We start from the raw sequence: 20,282 nt of genomic DNA, 5'->3' as shown, positions 1-20,282 counted from the left end.
CTAATAATATAGTATCTAATTTACCTCAATGAGATATCCCTTTTTCTTTTTTGTAAAAATGAGTGAAAAGGTGGTGGCGCCATACGAAAAGTTATCCGGGAAAAACTCAGTTAAAACGGAAACCTCCACAGAGCAGTGAGGTAGGGACTGGAAACCAAATCGAGTAAGACTCCAGCCAGCCCGGGCTCAAACTAAAACAGGGGGCCAGAACAACTTCCGTATTCCGCCACCAATGTGTAACTTTTAGTTATTACCCTTTTCAAAGTTTATGTTAGGATTGTTCAGTTCTGCCTCTTTCTGAATGTTAATGAAACCTTTGTTGCAGATAAGAATAAAATTTAGTGTATTTTGTTTAAACGGATAATTTTTGGTGGCGTTGAGCGGAAAATTTGACCTCGCGGCCACTTGTTGAATCATGAATGTAGTAGAAGTACAAAAAGAGTTCCAAACAAATTGGAGACTTACCTCCTTTTCAACACTTTTCGTCGAGCTCCCGGCAGTAAAACCTCAGTCCCGTGAAGTATGACATAATGTGGATTCTTACAAACTACTCCAGGGGTTTTACTACTCGACGACAAACCCAAGCATTAGCTCGAAATGCATGTGCAGGGAACCCGAACCGAATTCAGCATTCCGCCATTAATGCCCTGTTTTAGTGCGGTGAATGTACTGCTGCCTGTACACATGCAGCGGCATCATTACGTGCCATGTCTTGACTTACAGGCACTGGACACTATTGGTAAAAGACCAGTCTTCGCACTTGGTGTATCTCAATATATGCATAAAATAACAAAACCTGTGAAAATTTAAGCTCAATTGGTGGTCGAAGTTGCGAGATAACTACGAACGAAAAAAACACTCTTGTTACACGAAGTTGTGTGCTTTCAGATGCTTGATTTCGAGACCTCAAATTCCGAACTTAAGGTCTCGAAATCAAATTCGTGGAAAATTACTTCTTTCTCAAAAACAACGTCACTTCAGGGGGAGCTGTTTCTCACAAAGTGTTATACTACCAACCTCTCCCCATTACTCGTTACCAATTGAGGTTTTACGCTGATAATTATTTTGAGTAACTACCAATAGTGTGTGCAAGTCAGGAGAAATTACCAATAGTAATCATCAGTGTCTTTTTAGGTTTTAAGATACATCTGAAATACGACTTCAACACATGGCTCTATTATGAACTTTGTGATGAGATTCCGGATTAAATCAAACACCATTTTGTTGTTGAATCCTTAGCAATAACTACAACATTTCAAGCAAACATTGAGAGAATTTCTTTTCCACCATGACCATATTGATACAGTTATAAGTAAATGTGCAAATCTATCTTTAATCTGTAAATATGTTTACTATTGTGCCTATACATTTTAACATGTTTCTTGTAATTTCTTGATTTCTATGACTTATTAAATAACAAATTTTACAAATTACACTGAGTTTATAGGTACTTTATAATATCAAGTTATATATAGGAATGGACGGATGTTGAAAGGGAAGTAGCATAAAGCTTTTTCTTTCTTATTTAATAATAATAATAATAATAAGGTACTACAATGACCACAAAGATTTCAAGTAAACTTTGCTGCCCAATGTTTCATGTGCATAAAGAGATCAAATGGTGCTTGCCTAAATTTCTTAAGTCTGCTAAGTGTAGAAAAAGAAAAAAAGAAAAAAATGCTTGACCAAAAAGGGTTACCAGGCAAAAACACAATTTATGTATCTTTAAGCCTGGATGTGGCCTGGATGTGATACCAGGTTGGTTCAGTGGTTTCTTTCCCTCTGTAGACCGCGGTTCGAGTCCCACCCTGTACTAAAGCCTTGCACATGGATGTGTTTTCAGTCCCTATTGATTGAGTGGGTTTTCCCCATTTAGGGGTGTTCATCCCACACCTAAACCTGAACATTTCTTCTCACTTCCTACACATCCTGTTATTGGCGCTAATTGCTCTGTTGGGTGTGTTATAAATAAATTAAAGTAGGACAAACAGATAATGGGTTTAATAAAGTATCACCATAAATATCCATAGACTATTCTACCATATTGCAATTTAAGAAGTAAATATTTCTGTTAAAATTTACGTCTCGCAAAACCAGCTACATTTCAACTAAAACTGCAAAACTACATCTTAACATATTTTTTCAAGGCACTTTTTAGTAACTGCCAACAACACTCGATTATATAGAAACAAATACAGCATTTGGATTCACTTCTAATCAATGTGCTAGGTTTTTTTAAAGCTCAATATTTAAGGCAATAGACTGTGCAAGTGTTGTGAGTATTTGGACTTCCTAGGACCAAGTTGGTCCCAAACATATTGAGTTTTAGATGTGCACAATTCTGTTTCTTCAAATACTTTTAAGTAATAAATAAAGCTTATAAACAAATTTAAAAAATGTATATCATACTATTGGGCAAGTAAAGTTTATCCATAGAAACATATGTTTAATTTAACGAATACAAAAATAAAATAAAAATGAGAACAAGATTTGACCGCTGTTTTATAGTCGCTTGAGAAAAATTAAGAATTTTGCTCAAGTGACATTAAAAAACCCAGAAGTTTTTATTTTAATTGTTTTCTTGTTTCTGATGTGAGTGAGACTTGCACAATCTAAATAAATAGGAATGTCTGACAGCTTAGTGAAATCATTTGCAGTTATATTTTGTTTCAAGAACAATACAGCATCACTTTAATATTGAGGCTTTTCAGAACTAAACATTCATGTAAAAGAGATTTTACCACAAACTTATTTTGCTTTCACATGGCGAGCCTATCTGTCTTTAATTCTACAGCATGACTTACTTATTTCCAGTAAAGCCGCATGATAATTATAATGTTTTATCTTTTAAAGTAAAATTTCTAAGTCAAACTTTGAAGACAAATGCATCTGGCAATATTTTCCATTGTCATATTATATATCTTGTGTACTGCTTTTTTTACTCATCTTGTTTTCCATTTTTTACAATATTATTTAAATAAGGTATTTTACACACAAAATAGTTCTTTAAATTTACACTTTCAATATAAACTATATCTTTTTTGTACAATTTTCTAAACATTGTCACCACATACTGCTAACACTTTAAATCATTTAAGCAATTAAAAATGTAACCCAAAAAATAAATAATGCATAAACCTTCTGTACACTCTACAGCAGGCATGCGGTGGAACCCAAAACTGAAGAAGAAAAAAAATATGCAACAACTTTAACATTTCAATCACATATTGCTTTTAACCTTCAAACAAAGACAACCAGAGTGTCCATATTGAAATGCGGAGACGTAGAAAGGCCACTGGCTTCTCTATTCAGAGTGAAAATGAAGAAGAATTAAAAACAGCCAACTTTGATTTCAGTGTAACAAAAACATTTCAAGTCTTTAAAAAGTAATTAAAAAAAATAATGAGAACATTTAATAGAAAAGAAGGAGTCATCTTTTATTTAACCATAAAAGAAACAAAACTCAATTTGAGAACTCTCCTTCAGTTTCAAAATAAAACACTAACCATCATGAACACGCTCGTTCAAAACAATAAAGAAATTAATAAAATGAAATAAATAGAAAGCACAATAAACAGTTTAAAAAAAATTATAACTTCAACATCTTGCAGATTTTTCGTTCAGCTCTCACAGAACCAGCACTTCGTCTGATTAGCCCGACGTTTAGGTGACCTTTGAACTCTTATGCAATGTTACTCCCGTCCATCTTGATGTTGATATCCTTTGATAGGATGGTTGTCATGGCAACCTTAGCGCCCTCTACCAACCCTTTCTCTTCATCATTCACTTTCTCGCTGAAAGAAATTACAAGATAAATCAGACCGATGATGAAAGGAAATGGAATAGTAAATTCATTCAATTTATCAATTTTAATATTTCCAAGAAAGATCTTAAAGACTGCTCCAAGGTGAAAATTTGTGGTTCACTCATTTTCCATTCGACAGAAGGTGGGAGAAAAACAATTATGCACCAAAAAATGGTGTGAAAACCCCTCTTCAGAGTGCACAAACATTTTTTTTTTCTTTTCTTCTCCTTTCTTTTTGATGACGTTATATTTAAAATTTCACTTTATTTGAACGTGAGGTTAGAGGCTTGAAGTCAAATCGATCCTTCAACCTTGTGATTTTTATTTACCTGTTCTTGACGAGGCACTGAATGTCATTCACTTTGACAGCACCAGGTGCCTGAAAGAAATCGAATCCCAAAATAATGAATATTCAAACTCCTAATTACATGATTATTCACACGACCCAAAACATGGGGGGTCACGTGGCTATGTACACAATATACACAACTTGAATCTGACAATCACAAAATGTTAGGACCCATGAAAAGAGAGCTTGCATTTTAACTGGTAAGCAGTTTCTATACACTAGACAGCACCAGACAACCGCAGGTCCTGTGTACTGTGCAATGAATGCAAAAAAAACAACAGTACACTCATCGCAAAGAGAAGGGTTTTACCCTGGTGTTTTTTGGTGTACATGTAGTTGACCGTAAATTGCACAACCTTCTTGAATAATGAAGGGCATTAATTTGGCACTTTTAAACTTTTATCAAAGCATCTGCAGACTGTGCAGGTCTTGTGCGTATTTGAAATTCCAGGATCAATTTGTTTCCAACCATATTGAGTTTTACGGGTCACAGTTCTGTTTCTGCAAACACTTATGGCTATACTAAATATATCGAAGTGCTGGGAAAGCAAAACTTATTTGAAATTTAAGAAAGTAAATTAAATTTAACAAATAAAACCAGAGAAGATAACACTGACCTTCATTTAAAGTCAATTTTAAACAATTAAGAATTTCAGCACCCTGAATTCACAAAAACTTAAAAATCTGTCTTAAAAAATGTTGATATTTGTTCAAGCGTCTTGACTACCTTATTGGTGGATATATGCGTTATATTAGGTTACATTATTACTAATAGATTTTAAACTTGCATCGGGATAAGAAATAATATTTGGTTTGACCCTAACAGTAACACCGAAGTGTTTGAACACTGCATAATAATTACTTTCCGAAGATCAGTGCTTATACACATCGGTGTGAAGGTAAAACTAAATAATATATATTATTATTACTATCATTATTACTGCTACTTATTAATTCTGCAAGTAAGTTTGTCATGGCGGAAGATTGATTTAATACTTACAGTCTTCTTAGAATCAGTCCCAATGACCTCGGAGGTGTTATTCATGGTACCGTCCTTGGTCTTGCCAGAGTCTTTGCTTGGGGAGACGTCCAGAGCCGGATTGTCACAACCAACTCCCTACAAAAATAAAATAAAAATCACAAGAACACATTATAAATACACAGCTCTGTGTACACGTTTTCACCATTAGATATAAATTTATTACTTTTTCTTGTCTTTTTTGGACCTTTTTAGAGTCAGATAAGCTGCATAAAGTTGATTCAGAATACACTGGTTTTAAATTTGGTCCGAGGAAAAAAGGAGGACATTTTTTCACAGTACAAGTCGGACCTACAAGGGCTGAGCCTACAATGGTAGACTGTTCAGACCGTATTTATAAAACAAATTCAAATTTTTCCAATGCAAAAAAAATTCGGGAAAAACCGTATTTATAAAACAAATTCAAATTTTTCCAATGCAAAAAAAATTCGGGAAAAAAATTCCTCAAGTAGGAAGAATATCATGCCTGTAAATTTTGAACTGATCAAATCAAAACGTTTTCCTCCAGCTTACGTCACAAATAAAAAGACTTACAGTGACTGCAGTGGAGGTGGAGTTGCGTTTGGTCAGTTCGGTGGTGTCGCTACTAGGCTTGCGCATAGACTTGGACGTAGCTGAGGATACCCCTGAGCGGCTGGACATTGGTGCTGTGGAGCTGGTCGTCATGGAGTGGAGAGCCCTCTTGCGACCGTAGCGACGCTCGTATGCCTTCTTCACCTTCAATTCAAATTCAAATAAAGTGAAAATAATTGTTACAGGAGTGCAGATTGTTTGAGCAGGCGCCATGAGCGCCTGCATTGTTAGTGATACCTGCGCTATATAAGACTTTGATCATTATTATATATACTGGCGGTAATCACAAACAGGATCTGGAAGTGGAGGAATACAACATGCTAGAAATTAATAGACGTAATAATTTGAATTGGGGATAAAGATGAACATCATTAAGAGCTACTTGCTCTCTGCTCTCCAAACGGATGACTAGAGACTTGACTTGACATTTGATTTGGGCAACTAAGACAAACATGAGACTTAGCTGTCCAAACTTCAACTCAGAAAGAGATAAAAACTTCAACTCAACATCAACTCAGAAAGAGATAAAAACATCAACTCAACTTCAATTCAGAAAGAGATAAAAACTTCAACTCAACTTCAACTCAGAAAGAGATAAAAACTTTAACTCAACTTCAATTCAGAAAGAGATAAAAACTTCAACTCAACTTCAACTCAGAAAGAGATAAAAACTTCAACTCAACTTCAACTCAGAAAGAGATAAAAACTTCAACTCAACTTCAACTCAGAAAGAGATAAAAACTTCAACTCAACTTCAACTCAGAAAGAGATAAAAACTTCAACTCAACTTCAACTCAGAAAGAGATAAAAACTTCAACTCAACTTCAACTCAGAAAGAGATAAAAACTTCAACTCAACTTCAACTCAGAAAGAGATAAAAACTTCAACTCAACTTCAACTCAGAAAGAGATAAAAACTTCAACTCAACTTCAACTCAGAAAGAGATAAAAACTTCAACTCAACTTCAACTCAGAAAGAGATAAAAACTTCAACTCAACTTCAATTCAGAAAGAGATAAAAACATCAACTCAACTTCAACTCAGAAAGAGATAAAAACACCAACTTAGAAAGGGATATCAAAACATAAACATAAAAGGAATAAAAGCTTCAACTCAGAAAGAGCAAGAAAGTGCAAACTTACCTCAATATTCATCACGCAGTGAGCAATGAAGAAGAACAGTCCCTGCAAAAAGAGAAACAAGGTGTTTTCTTTTTTATGCATGTTTTTTGGGGGGTCTCTATTTTTCAATACACTTTCTTTAATCCCACCAAAGAAAAATTACCAAAAGACAAAATTAATGTTATTAGGGGGTCTGGTGGTGGTGGTGGTGGGGGGGGGGGGGGGGGGATCGGGAAACAGTAATAGGAGGGGTATCATACCTGTTTCATAAAATATGTAAACACATAACCTAAATTGTTATACTTTTAAAGGGACACACCGGCTCACCGTTTACGCAATTTAGGGGTGTAGAATCATAAATAATGTTTTTATAGATGTCACGTATTTAGCGAAAAATGTAAAAACAAAAAAAAGCGGCCATATAACAAGCTTCCGTTACACGGACTCTTTGAATGTGAATCTTACATTAGATTTTTCACCATTATTTACATTTTGTAGCGATAATTTGAATACATGATCTTTTTCGTCAATTATTCATAAATAGTTTTGTGAAAAAAATATTTAAATTTGGTTAAGTAAGTTTTTTTTTAGACGGCTGAAAGTAAAACTAGCCTGGAAGGTCACGTGATTGTTTGTACCACTTTTTGGTTAGAACAATCACGCGACCTGCATTTTTGTCTTAAAATGCTCAAAAACGGCTAAATTTTATGTTTTATTTTTTTAGGACTGTTCTTCTTCATTCCTGGAAGACCGTTGTAGTCATATCTTAGTCTATTTTGTAGCCCAAATAGCCCAATTCGGCCGGTGTGTCCCTTTAATAACAGCAAATTTCAACATCTCAGATTTTTCATGCGATGAGCTTTTCTGACAACCGAGCAAGGTTTTTTAACATATCTGCTACATTCATGGTTTATTAGGATAATGCTTTATACCAACCTGTAGAGAGTTACAGATAGCAAAGAGATAAGTGAAAACCAAGGTGTATGAACTGACAGAGAGGTATCCAAAGACCCAGGTCAGACCCAGTAGGGGCAGGAGGACCATTGCAGCTTTCATTCCAGTCCTGGTGGATAATACAAGACAGAATATTGTGTTTGGTATTAAGAGCAGGTACACATTTGGTAGTCACTCTTGAAGTTGATGGAAAATACAAGAGAGCATGCCGTGTTAGTATGGAGAGAGTGTATTTTGGTAATCATTCCTAAAATTAATGCATGGCAATAAAAACTTTTGGTTTGAAGCTTTTAAGCCTTTTCAGAAACATTGCACTTCCCCATAAAGTGGCTATGTAAAAAGATATAAGTTTTATGCACAAACTTTGAATCTGAGAAGCGTTAGATTGTGTATTCCTGTTAGGGATTATTCTTTCGGTTTAACAAATTCGCTCTGGATTTTTGCTGATATCTCAAAAGAACGATCTTAAAAACCTTCACATATTAGTTTTATTACATACATTATACATTTATGTGAGATTAAAACAATCAAACAGTTTCAAAAACCAAAAGTATACTTTGACTTTAAAGGTAAACGGCATTAGTAAGGATAAAAACCACCATTGTTTAATTTTAGTATGAAAACCTAAAAAAAACGCAACAGTTGATTTCATTTGTCACAACCAAAACTATGGATTTGAGTGAGTGATAGTCCAATCTCAAAAAAACTTTCTTCCAAGGGTCAGAGACTGAAATGGTTGAACCAAATTGAGCTTTTCTCACCTGATTTGTGAAAGGTCACTCTCCTCTAGTGTTTATCTGGTGGTGGGGGCGGCTTTCTTTCAAGTGTTACAGGCTAGAATGGTTGAAAGCTTTAGGGGCCAAGATCTAACACTGAACTTTACTTTTCTTACTTGATTAGGCCGTCAAGCTGGCATGGTGGGGGGAAGGTGATAGTCCATTCTCAAGAAACTTTCTACCAAGAGTTGGGGACTTCAATGGTTGAATCATAGTTAATTCCTAGTTATTAATTTATTATTTGCTTTAAGATTATACTGTTTCTGTATAATTTATCGCGCTTTAGATTTGTTACATTTCTATGTACTGTTTAATTCTCACAATTGTTCTTTTTTTTCAACAAGAGTATGGAATAAACGTACTATTGAACTGAATTAGATTGAACCTAGATTAGGTTGATTAGATTAAATCAAACCTGTCTTACTTGATTTGTGAGGTGTCACTGTCCTTGCTCTTTTCTCTAGCAGTCAATGATGTCATCATCACCTTCAGCACAATTACCAGCACAGCAGTGTTCAGCTAAACAAGACAAAAAGTGCAAATTATCATTCACCCCTAAAATTAATTTCCAATAACACGTCATGAAATATTTCCCTGGAAAGAAAAATCCAAAAACTGGGTAACAAGGGGACATTTTGCTCTAAAGGAACTCATTAGAGCACAGTGTCATCTTGTGAACACCCGTCATAAACAACAGATCTTTTCACACGAAGGAGTGCACAAGGTTCCTTGTGAACAATTCCGCTAAAGGTTTTATACATTGCTGTCCTTTTACATGAAGCTCATTTTGTAATATTTTAATAACATTGAATTTTTTTCCTTGTGAACAAATTCTGCTGGTGTATGTTTTTGTAGGTCAAAACTTCACAATGTTTGAGAAAATTTCACAAGAAATGTAGAACATGTAAAAATTTGCTGTCCTTTCACATGAAGCTCATTTAGCTATATTTAAAAAAACATTGAGAAATTTTTGCCAGGAACGTTGTTTTTTTTCCGTCAAGTAAAAAGGGTTTCTGCCGGGTTATAGAGTGTTTTAATCTGATGAACTTACGATGATTAAGATAGAGACGGTTGGCACAAAGATTATGAGAATCATCTTTTGAGTCATCCAGCAACTGAAAGTAAACAATCAACAAATCGTTGCGTTAGTGTAAAAATATTATATCTCGGTGTTGCAAAAGCGTCTTACTTGGCCCAAAATACTCCACGAATTAAAGGTTGTAATTTGGCGCTTACTTGTTTTGGGTATCCAAGATATAATGTTTTTAGTATTAAGAAATTTGTGGGAAACCACTTAAGTTTTCAGCTTGTTAAAACTTTGTCCTTAATTAAAACAATGAGGGTGTAACAATAGACTTTACCATTTCTCATTGTCCTCCAAAGTCCCTTTTTTCTCAACCCATTCTTTTTCTTGATTTATTTTATCATGGCCAAGTTTTGTAGAGCTGCCTACCCCCAATTAAAAAACAAAAAACCCAAAACAAACAACCAGGGAACCAGTCAAAGACAGCATGCTTGTCATGATATTTGGCTGGCAACCTTATTCTGGTAAGCAAAATCATTTCGATGCTTACAAAAAATGACTTTACTTACAAACCATCAGGCGGTGCGTACTCCTCATAGAAAACGCCTACAGAGATTCCAACAATGAACAGTGGAGCACCTGAAACAAATTGGAAAAAATAAAGCTCAATGGGTTGAAACGCCTGTAATTTCTGGTACACTCACATAACTTGTGATAAATAATAATAATAACTATTATTTGGTTTATACAGTGCCTAATATAAAGTTATCTCTAAGCCCTTTACAAATAACTCAAATAAATAACAAGTTAAATTATGTACAATTGACTGAAAGATTCACACACAAGTTTTTAGGGCACTTTTGTATGATTTAAAGGAAGTGTTAGAACGAACGCAATGGGGGTTCCCAAAACACCCCTTAAATAGTCCCCAAAACACCCCTGCAGATATTCCACAAACATAACTGGAAAAGTTCCCAAACATCCCTAGAAAAGTTCCTAAAACCTCCCCTTAAAGGTTCCTAAAACACCCCTGCAAAAGTTCCCAAAACACCTCTCGAAAAGGTCTAAAAACACCCTTATATAAGCCCCAAAACACCCATGGAAAAGTTCCCAAAATAGCTCTGGAAAAGTTATAAAAACACCTTTGAAGAAATTCCCCAAACACCCCATGAAAAGTTCACAACACACCCCTGGAAAAGTTCACAAACACTCATAGATATTTTTTCCCCCAAAACACTCATTGAAAAGTTTCTAAAATACCCCTTGACCAAATCTCAAAACACCCTTTGAAGAGTTCCAAAACACCCCTACCAGAATCTCAAAAAGACCCCTCCAGAAATTGTTCCCAAAACACCCTGATACCATCGCTACTTACCCCAACCAAGCAGGAGATATTTCTTGATATGACTGGAGGATCCAAAGACATGAACCAGGGCTAGATACAGTTGGATTCCCTCTACCAACATCCAGCAGAACATGGCAGTCAGAGAGTAGTGAAGTACAATGGCAATCACCTTACACACCCACTGCAAACAACAAGCAAATTCAACTTTGAATTTTGTTTTAAACGGCGCAGCCACCAAGTTTAGGATTCCTCATTTTCCTCCTAGAATTGAAATCAACTTTGTCTATTTAAGCCTATAAGGTTATAAAAATGCCCTCTGTATGGGTGTCACAAAATTTCAGTTGCATATTTTCAAAATGTTTGTTTGGCCAAAAGAAACATTAATTTTTCCAAGTAAAATAATTATTTGTTGACTTTGGCTTTTGTTTTTTTTCAAATTGATAGGCATTTTTCATTTATATATGACCTTTTGGTTATTACGGATGTGAAATTGCAATTAATGACCTTAAAGGACTGGGCCAAAGACTTGTCTAAAGTAAAGTAGACAGTAATTAGGAACAATTATTGTCTGAATATGTAACGCACAATACCTCAAATGAAATCTTACAAATTTCTTGAAACAATAAAAAAAAATAACTCTTGTAAAATGTAGTCTAAATTTTCAGCTCAAATCGGCTAGAATGGGGGCTTAATGTAGCATCTTTCAACTCTTATAACAAGTTCACCGAGTGACTTCCTAAACTCACCTGAACCTCATTTCTCTCAATGCCAACCAGGAATATGAGTTGTGAGAGAGCGATGGTAGCAGCCAGATTCTCATGCACTCGGATACGATCTGATTTCAACCTGTAACAATTCAAAATCAACTTGTTAGCTTTCCAAGGCCCTGGTCAACATTCTTAATGACCTTAAGCCAATATGTTCAGTTTTTAAATTTGTCATTTATGATTGTACATACATGTATTTTCTATTTTCCTGTAAGGTCCTCGTTTGGCTTTTGTCAATGTAATACTGATTTATGAGCCAAAAAAATACCCGAAGAAAGATACATGGGTGAATTATACTCGTTCGACACAAATAAAATGTCCTCAGTAGACCCTACTCTACCATTTGAAACTGAAAATTTTGATTAATTTATTTGAACCCCAAACTGTGCAAAAATATTCACATGCCAGCATGGTGAAATTTGTTGTCATGTTCTTTTACCAGAATTTCAAAATCGATTCGATAATAGATGCTATATTATGCTATCAACTGAGCAACATTTTAAGCAACTAAAAGGCCTGTGGTCTTTAGGATTTTCCCCCCAAACTCGGGCCCTGCACTACATGGAAAAAGCTTGGTAAGGGAAAATCTGAGATAATTGACAAACCTGAAGAACTGATAGATGATGATGGAGAAGAAGCAACCTAAGACAGATAAGGTGCCACCGATGTAAGACAAGACGGACAGAGCAGTTTGATGACCCACAGCAATCTTATCCTGTATGAGAAGGACAAAAGTATCAGCGAAATTTTTACAAAAATAACATAAATAATAATAATAGCAACTAGTTCTTAAATAGCATTTTTCACAATACTGTCTCAATGTCCCTTACATTAACCCTTTTGAGACCATAGCGGCCACGAGCGGCTTGTTCATAAAATTCCCTTAGCGTCCGCAAACGGCTTCAAACCTACCTCCATTCACATAAAGAGATCAAAGAAACGGTCATGTCCGTATATAAAACTTTCCAATGTAGTATGTTATTACAATATAGTATGTTAAACACAGTATCCCAATTTCTAAACACAAAACTAAATTTTCTGTTTTGTGCTATTTCTGCTGACATTTTTACTGGCATTTGATTAAAGAAGGGAAAACGATGAGCAAAGTCTGGGTGTTTTCTCTTCCAGGCCCATTTCACTACTTGTGACTTTATTTTGAAGTTAAAGGAACATGTTGCCTTGGATCAGTCGAGTTTGTCTTTGAAAAGCATTTAAAACCGTTTTTACGAAATGCATATGGTATAGATAGGTAATTTAAAAGTAGAATATAATAATCCACACAAACATACCCAAAATTGTAAAAAAAATTTTTTTACGTTGCGAACTAACTCAGTTGGCCATTTTGTGGAGCCAAATTAAATTATCTATCTAACCGTGTGCATTCCATAACAAACCCTTTTTAGTAAGAGAGATATTAAAAGTATTACGTGCACTCCGTGGACGTCCATGAGTATAGCAAAGTTAGTCAGATGAGTGCATTCACACACAGTATGTGTAGCATTGGCGGACTTGACATAACATCCAACATTGCTCCAGCGAGTTTCAGCATCTCTGAAAATTATTGAATTCATCAAGACGGTTAAACCATTATCATCCTTACAACATGGTTTTAGAAAAAAATAATTACACACTTTCTTTTTTGCAGGGTCTTTCCTAAAATACGACCAAACCTTTACAATTTTTTAGTTCTGAACCTACTCCTTCCTTGAAGGCAAGGTATACCTTTGTTTTTTTTAACTGTTCGATTGTATTTAAGATTCTTATCATGTGTTTTAAAGCCCAGAATAATCTTGCTCCATCTTATATGTCAGATCTCATTCATAAGCACAATCCAGTACGTACACTTCGATCATCGTCACAACACCTCCTTGCAGTACACCCTGTTAATATGCATACCTATGGAGACCGTTCCTTTGTGGCTTCCGCTCCAACTCTGTGGAATTCTCTGCCCTTGACGATCAGGAATACATCTTCCCTTGATGATTTCAAGAGTGCCTTAAAGACACACCTTTTCTTACAACAGTTTACCATTCTTGTGTTGTTGTGTCGTTATGCTTGTAGTGGTGTTATTTGTCCCCTTATATTTATGTTGTTGTAGATTGTATAGTGTACTTCTTTGTAAAGCGCTTAGAGAATTAAGTGTTAATTATTAGGCACTATATAAATCGAAAGTTATTATTATTATTATTATTATTATTATTATTATTAATATAAATGTACATGTACATGTTAACAATAAAACAAACATCTAAAAGTTTAATAAAAAAAAAGTGATCAAGTTTTTGAGATTTTTGAAAATCCCCAGTGAGTATCTCCATGCAGGAAGAATAATCCCTAGATTATAGGTATACACAATCGGAGTGCAGTAACTCTTCTCAGATTCAAGCTTTCAGGTATAAAAATTGTTGCCTTTTTACATAACTGCAATTTTTCCAAGTAACATGTTTCTCAAAATGATCTATGTAGGTTTTTTAATCAAAGGTTGTTATTACCATTCATTTTAGAGCGATCACCAAACATAAACCTTCCCGTTAAAAGATTCGGGTACTTTTTCAAAATGTCCACAGATTTACATTAAACTTACATGGTTTGAAGATAATGATAGTAGAAAGCTTCCCTGAAAATATTACTTACTAAGGTGCTGTTGTGAGAAATGAGTAAAATAACTCACAAAATAATTTCCGCCTCAGTAAGTAATATTTTAAGGGAAGCTTTCTATCTATCATTATCTTCAAACTGTGTAAGTTTAATGTAAATCTGTGGACATTGTGTTTTGTGTTAGTACAATTTTTAAATAAAATATATCAACTTACGTAGAAGTCATGTTGAGGTAGACACAGCGTGAATTATTAGCCCCAGTCTAAGAAAGAAAACCAATAATTATGTTAATCAACAAGTCAGTGGTTCAAATCCCAATCTAGTACATTTTTCTTTGTTCAACCCCCAAAGATTTATGTTTACCCAGTCACTTTCCCTTGTGGTTTTCAATTTGATATAATAATACAATACTTTAAATCAATGACATTTCAACCATTTGGTCACCCCTGGAGAAACAGATTTCATAGAGTTTCTAGGAACAGTAGCTCAAGCCTAGAGAATTAAATTAATAGGTAGAATTTCCTTGAATTAAGTATATAAAAAAAGCTTCTATTTCCACAAGCAGATATTTAAAAAATCTCAATTTTGATAAAATTTTGTAGTTTCAGTTTCTGAGGGTAGACGGTCATAAAAAAGGATGTGTTTATAAACATGAATAGGTCTTAAATATTTGTAACCTTTGTGAAGTGCCTCGGGACCCTTTTGAGGTTACGGCCGCTAAATAAAAGCCAATTATTACTATTGTTTAATATTATTACTATTATTCTAAAATGAGGTAATGATCATAACAAAACTCTTTTACCTCTTTATGCTTGAAGACCAGCCTTACGGGTGACGCCAAATCCTGAAAGTTGTCCTCCGATAGTCCCAGCACCTTCACTGAGAGGACGTTGGTATTGACAAAGTCCGATCTAGACAACAATGACAAATTATATCAGAGCTGTACATTTGCCAATCATCAGTTTAGATTTAGATTTACATATTTGTAACCGTTTGTTATGAAATGCATAAGATTAAAAAGATATTTTTAAAGTAGAATACAATGATCCACACAAGTATCACTCGAAATTGCGTGGCTTTCCTTTTACCTCGTCGACAAACACGGTCGGCCATTTATGGGAGTCAAATTTTTGACTCCAATAAGAGGCCGACCATGTTAGTTCGCAAAGTAAAAGTAAAAACCACGCAATTTCAAGGCAAATTTTGGTGGATCATTGTATTCTACTTTTAAAACATCTTTTAATCATATGCATTTTCAAAGCTTTTCAAAGACCAACTCGACCGATCCAAGGCAACGTGTTCCTTTAAAAAACAGCATTATAACTGGTTTTGTAACTATGCAATCCTCCTTTCAACTTGTCATTGTTTAAATTAATTCTTCTGAGTGTGTGCTACAGAAAATTGGAATGTGAATCACAACATTTACCTGCTTTCATTTTCGGCAGCTGAACTTTCCAGAGTCAAAAGATCTCCTGCAGATTTATACTTAGCCGTCATGATTCTTACAGGACCTACATCAATTAAAATAAATTAAAATACAATTTATAAATACCAAGACAGTTTATCCATTCTGAGCGTTTGAGAAGGCATCCACGTGGGGGTGTTTTATGCGTAAAGCATTCAATACGCCGGTAACTCAATGTAAAATAAAAAACTATTAGCACACTAATTAGTGTGCTAATAGTTTTTGAGGGTTAATACATAAGTATTCTAACCACTGAGACCTGGTAATTTAAAAAAAGAATCTCATGCATAGAGAAAGGATTTCAGGCCTGAAGTCTTTCTCATATTTAAATATTTAGCAAGAAATTACCTCTTTCTCAAAAACTCTGTAAGGCATAAAAAAAATGTTATGTTGGCGTAACGGGCCCCCAAAAAATAGGGTAGGTAGGTAGGGATTTCCCCCCCCCCCCTCCCAGCAACAAAAATTACATTTTTTCTAATTGTTTAAGCCAATAGTATACACGATAACAAAAGAAAACAAGGCTACGCACAACAAATAGTATATTTTTAAACTCTTGATGACATTTATTTTATTTTTATGTCTTTAAAAGATTTTAATCATTAAATTTCTTCCCTTGAATAAACAAAAATATCCAGGGTCGGCCGTATTTTTAGGGTAGGTTATGCCAACATAACATTTTTTGTACTGCCTAACTTAAAGCCATTATACACTTTCGGTAAACAGTATTGTCCAAGTCCCACACTTCGTGTATCACAACTTGTATATAAAATAACAATCCTGTGGAAATTTTGGCTCAATCGGACATCGGAGTCGGGAGAAAATAACGGGAAAACCCACTCCTGTTTTCGCGCGTTTCGCCATGTCATGACATGTGTTTATAACAAATCCGTAACGAGAATTTATATTGTTTTACCGTTTTCTCAAAAAGTAAAGCATTTCATGGACTAATATTTCAAGAGAAGTCTTTCACCATTACCTTCTGTAAACCCTGTAAATTATTTGTAAATCTGTGAACTTTTCTTTTTTTTTCTGTACCGAAAGGGTCCAATGGCTTTAAAAGGGAGCAAGTTCTCACAATGTCCAGTACCTTTAAAAACTCTGAACTCTGAAAATGAAGAAGAAAACCAAGATAAGAAAAATTGGATTACCTGTGCTATTTGCCTGATCTGCCCAATCTAATAGATCTGCAGGTAGCTCCACCCTACTGAGGGGCTGACCATCTTCATCTGTCTCAATCACTCCTGTCGATTCCTCATCTTGGTCGCCCCATGTCTTGACTTGAATCTCTTTACAAGGATAAAGATTTTATCATTTAAGTTTCCCCACACACCGATGTGTCTTGGTACTTTCCCCAAAACTTGTTCGAGATTCAAACACATGTCCTAAGCCAATCTAGAGAGAGTCTTACAAACTAGACCATCGAGATTGCCTGGTATTTGAGTGATGAGTGCAGCAACCATTTTAAAGATGTTTAGTTTGCACAGGGATAAAGAATGTTACTATACCTCATACATATTCATGACCGAGAGTCAAGTACACCGATGTGTAGACTCGGTACTTTCCCCCGAGTTCTGTGAACAAAAACTTGTTTGAGATACAAACACACGACCTAGGCCAATCTAGAGAGAATCTTATAAACTAGACCATCGAGATTGCCCGGGATTTAAAGATGCTATGTCAAATTTTTGGCCCCAAACATTAAAAAATTTATTTTTTTGAGTGAATGGTATTTCAAAGAGTATCACCCGCTCTAACGAAAAAAAGGTTAACTTTTACTTTTAATGGTCAGGAACCATGAATTTTTTTTTAAACGTTTCTTATAAAACACATAAGAATTGGTCACGTGATATATTGTCGGGATCCCGACAGTACTAATTTTGAACACTTTATTTCACTGCTACTAATAATTGGCGGACTTTTTGAGCAATGGCTCAAATGAAAGCTTGTAACTTTCTCGACCCCCATCAAAATACCTATTGAATTTTAAATCAAAATTTGTGGGTCAAATCGGCCAAAAATCTGACATAGCATCTTTAACTAGTGAGTGTCGCAACCATTTTATAGATGTTTAGTTTGCATCAGGGATAAAGAATCTTTTCACCCTTTATATCAATGTGAATAACCAAGGTTCTGTAAAAAAAAACCAGGCATATCACTCGATATAAGTGTTGGTTCAGTAGAGTAGTGTTGGTTCTGAAAAGGCAGTATGCTCTGACGGTCTTCAGGAGAATGCTGGAATCTGTTGCTGGATGCTGTTTAAAGACAGTGGACACTATTGGTAATTGTCAAAGACCAGTCTTCTCACTTGGTGCATCTCAACATATGCATAAAATAACAAACCTGTGAAAATATGAGCTCAATTGGTCGTTGAAGTTGCGAGATAACTATGAAAGAAAAAATACCCGTGTCACAAGTTGTGTGCGTTCAGATGCTTGATTTCGAGACCTCAAGTTCTAAATCTGAGGTCTCGAAATCAAGTTCGTGGAAAACTACTTCTTTCTTGAAAACTACGTTTCTTCAGAGGAAGCCGTTTCTCACAATGTTTTATGCAAATAATTATTTTGAGTAATTACCAACAGTGTCCACTACCTTTAAGTACTGCCTTGTTGGAAATTAACAGGTAGTTGGGCTTGGCTTGATGGTGTGTGAAGGCTGGAACCAGAAAAGCTGGGCTTAGATTTGTGAACCAATCTGATGCAATCTAGTTGAAACTCTTACCCAGATTCTTTTCCTTGATGAGCAGAATAGTTTCTTCTTCTGTTGAGTTATCATAGCTCTGACTACTATTCCTTGTCTTAGCGTCTTGTCTGACTACCACATCCACTATGGCCTCCATGGAGCCCATCATCTCTGTCACACTGGAAGCTACTTTGCCCTGAGGAAAAGAGGTTTATAGAAAAGACGTCAGTCTCCTGGCGATGATAAGAGCAAACTAGTCAAAAAGTTCAGACCAATTAAGAACTCATTCCGCGGTAGTGCAGTTAAAAACAAGAAGTTTTTTTGCTCGATCCACAAAGTGAAAGTTGTAGTCCTTGCCAGTTTCCTATCTTCCGCCCAAGTAGTAGTAAAGAAGCAGGACAGTTCTTTTCAGAACTGAGAAGTCTGCCAAATTCAGAAAATTCCGGGAGGAACAGGCAGGGCAGTTGGGGTGGTTTGATGAGTGAAGGGCAGGGTGGTTTTGGGCGCTTTAAGGAGTAATTCAGGCATGGTGGTTTTGGGATTTTTTTTTGGAGTAACAAGCAGGGCAGTTTCAAGAGTAACAGGTATAGCAGTTTGAGGAGTTAACAGGCAGAGTGGTTTGGGTCAATAGAAAGGAGTAACAGGCAGGGTGGTTGAGGACTAAAGGGCTAAGAACACAAATCCAATGAACAGGACACAAAGCCCTGCACATTCTCAAAAAACAAGTCACATCTTAAGGGGTCCTCTTGCTACTGACATATGACTTACAGGATTGTTGGCATTCTTCCAGGCATGGAGCTGTGATTCATCAGCCACATTATCAAAAGTTCCTGCACATGCCTAAAAGGTAAAGATACCAAAAGATATAAAGTTTTAGCTCAGCGCATGTCACACACTAGATGCACGTCACACATCTTTCCAATCTAACAAGCTCTTCATTGGCTCCTGGTTCATGAACGCATCCATTTCAAGGTTCTACTCCTCATCTATCAATCAATACATGTCACACCTCCTAGATACATCCAGGATTCAATACATCTAAGTGTTTCTATAAAAAGACAGCTTCGCTCTACAAACACCATGCTCCTCATTATCCCTCATTCAAACTACACTTGGGGAGACCGTTCTTTTTCATATGCTTGACATCTCTTTGGAATGCTCTTCCGCTGAACCTCAGACTAGTAGACACTCTCTACAACTTCAAAACCAACATGAAACAACTTCAAACCCTACCTGAAAACTCATTTGTTCAGTCGTTCATGGCTTTAAATACTGTCATTAACAGAGTTCTTTTTCTATGTGCCAGGATGTCTTTCAGGTGTGACAGATACTATGTCCATTATTATTTTTATCACTAACAGTTTCAGGTCTAGAATTTAACACCAATGAAATCAAAATCAAAACTGTCCAAAGCGTTCGTACCATAGTTAGGTCTTTTGCAGTGTCCACGTCAAGACCTTTGGCCGAGCCGGTCGCCCCAGCGATCACACCAAAGCTTTTTGCAGCGATATCCATGTCCCCAGGGTAGATCTTTTTAGACTCCGCCCTCTCCTCCTCCCCTCCTCCAGTGATATTCTGCAGAGAGGTGGCGAGGTCCAGAACGTCAGACGCACTCGCGTTGCCGGACTTCAGCAGCTCCACCTGTCAATCAATCAATTTATCAGTCAATCAATCATAGAATTTATATATGGCACCATATTTGCCCTATTAAAGCCATTATACACTTTCGGTAAACAGTATTGTCCCACACTTCGTGTATCACAACTTATATATAAAATAACAATCCTG

General features: G+C 35.7%; 1 protein-coding gene across 1 annotated transcript in view; it reads right to left on the bottom strand.

Annotated features, from left to right (window-relative positions):
- Positions 1–1,347: 1,347 nt before the first annotated feature.
- The window catches only part of LOC139936545 (uncharacterized), a 43,197-nt gene continuing 24,262 nt past the window's right edge, over positions 1,348–20,282 (bottom strand). Inside the window, exons 21-40 of the mRNA XM_071931375.1 lie at positions 19,917–20,135; positions 19,263–19,334; positions 18,534–18,690; positions 16,964–17,101; positions 15,777–15,861; positions 15,153–15,261; positions 14,566–14,612; positions 13,180–13,303; positions 12,358–12,467; positions 11,732–11,831; positions 11,016–11,166; positions 10,210–10,279; positions 9,668–9,731; positions 9,041–9,135; positions 7,823–7,949; positions 6,908–6,949; positions 5,728–5,910; positions 5,155–5,271; positions 4,135–4,184; positions 1,348–3,794 (exon numbers count right to left, since the gene is read on the bottom strand). Coding sequence (XP_071787476.1) covers positions 3,683–3,794; positions 4,135–4,184; positions 5,155–5,271; positions 5,728–5,910; positions 6,908–6,949; positions 7,823–7,949; positions 9,041–9,135; positions 9,668–9,731; positions 10,210–10,279; positions 11,016–11,166; positions 11,732–11,831; positions 12,358–12,467; positions 13,180–13,303; positions 14,566–14,612; positions 15,153–15,261; positions 15,777–15,861; positions 16,964–17,101; positions 18,534–18,690; positions 19,263–19,334; positions 19,917–20,135 — 2,172 coding nt within the window. The 3' untranslated portion in view covers positions 1,348–3,682. The remainder of the gene's footprint in view (positions 3,795–4,134; positions 4,185–5,154; positions 5,272–5,727; positions 5,911–6,907; positions 6,950–7,822; positions 7,950–9,040; positions 9,136–9,667; positions 9,732–10,209; positions 10,280–11,015; positions 11,167–11,731; positions 11,832–12,357; positions 12,468–13,179; positions 13,304–14,565; positions 14,613–15,152; positions 15,262–15,776; positions 15,862–16,963; positions 17,102–18,533; positions 18,691–19,262; positions 19,335–19,916; positions 20,136–20,282) is intronic.

The sequence above is a fragment of the Asterias amurensis genome, chromosome 4, assembly GCF_032118995.1.
Source record: "Asterias amurensis chromosome 4, ASM3211899v1".
Lineage (NCBI taxonomy): Eukaryota > Metazoa > Echinodermata > Asteroidea > Forcipulatida > Asteriidae > Asterias > Asterias amurensis.
Note: the sequence above shows the minus strand (reverse complement) of the source record. Positions and strands in the feature narration are given on the sequence as shown.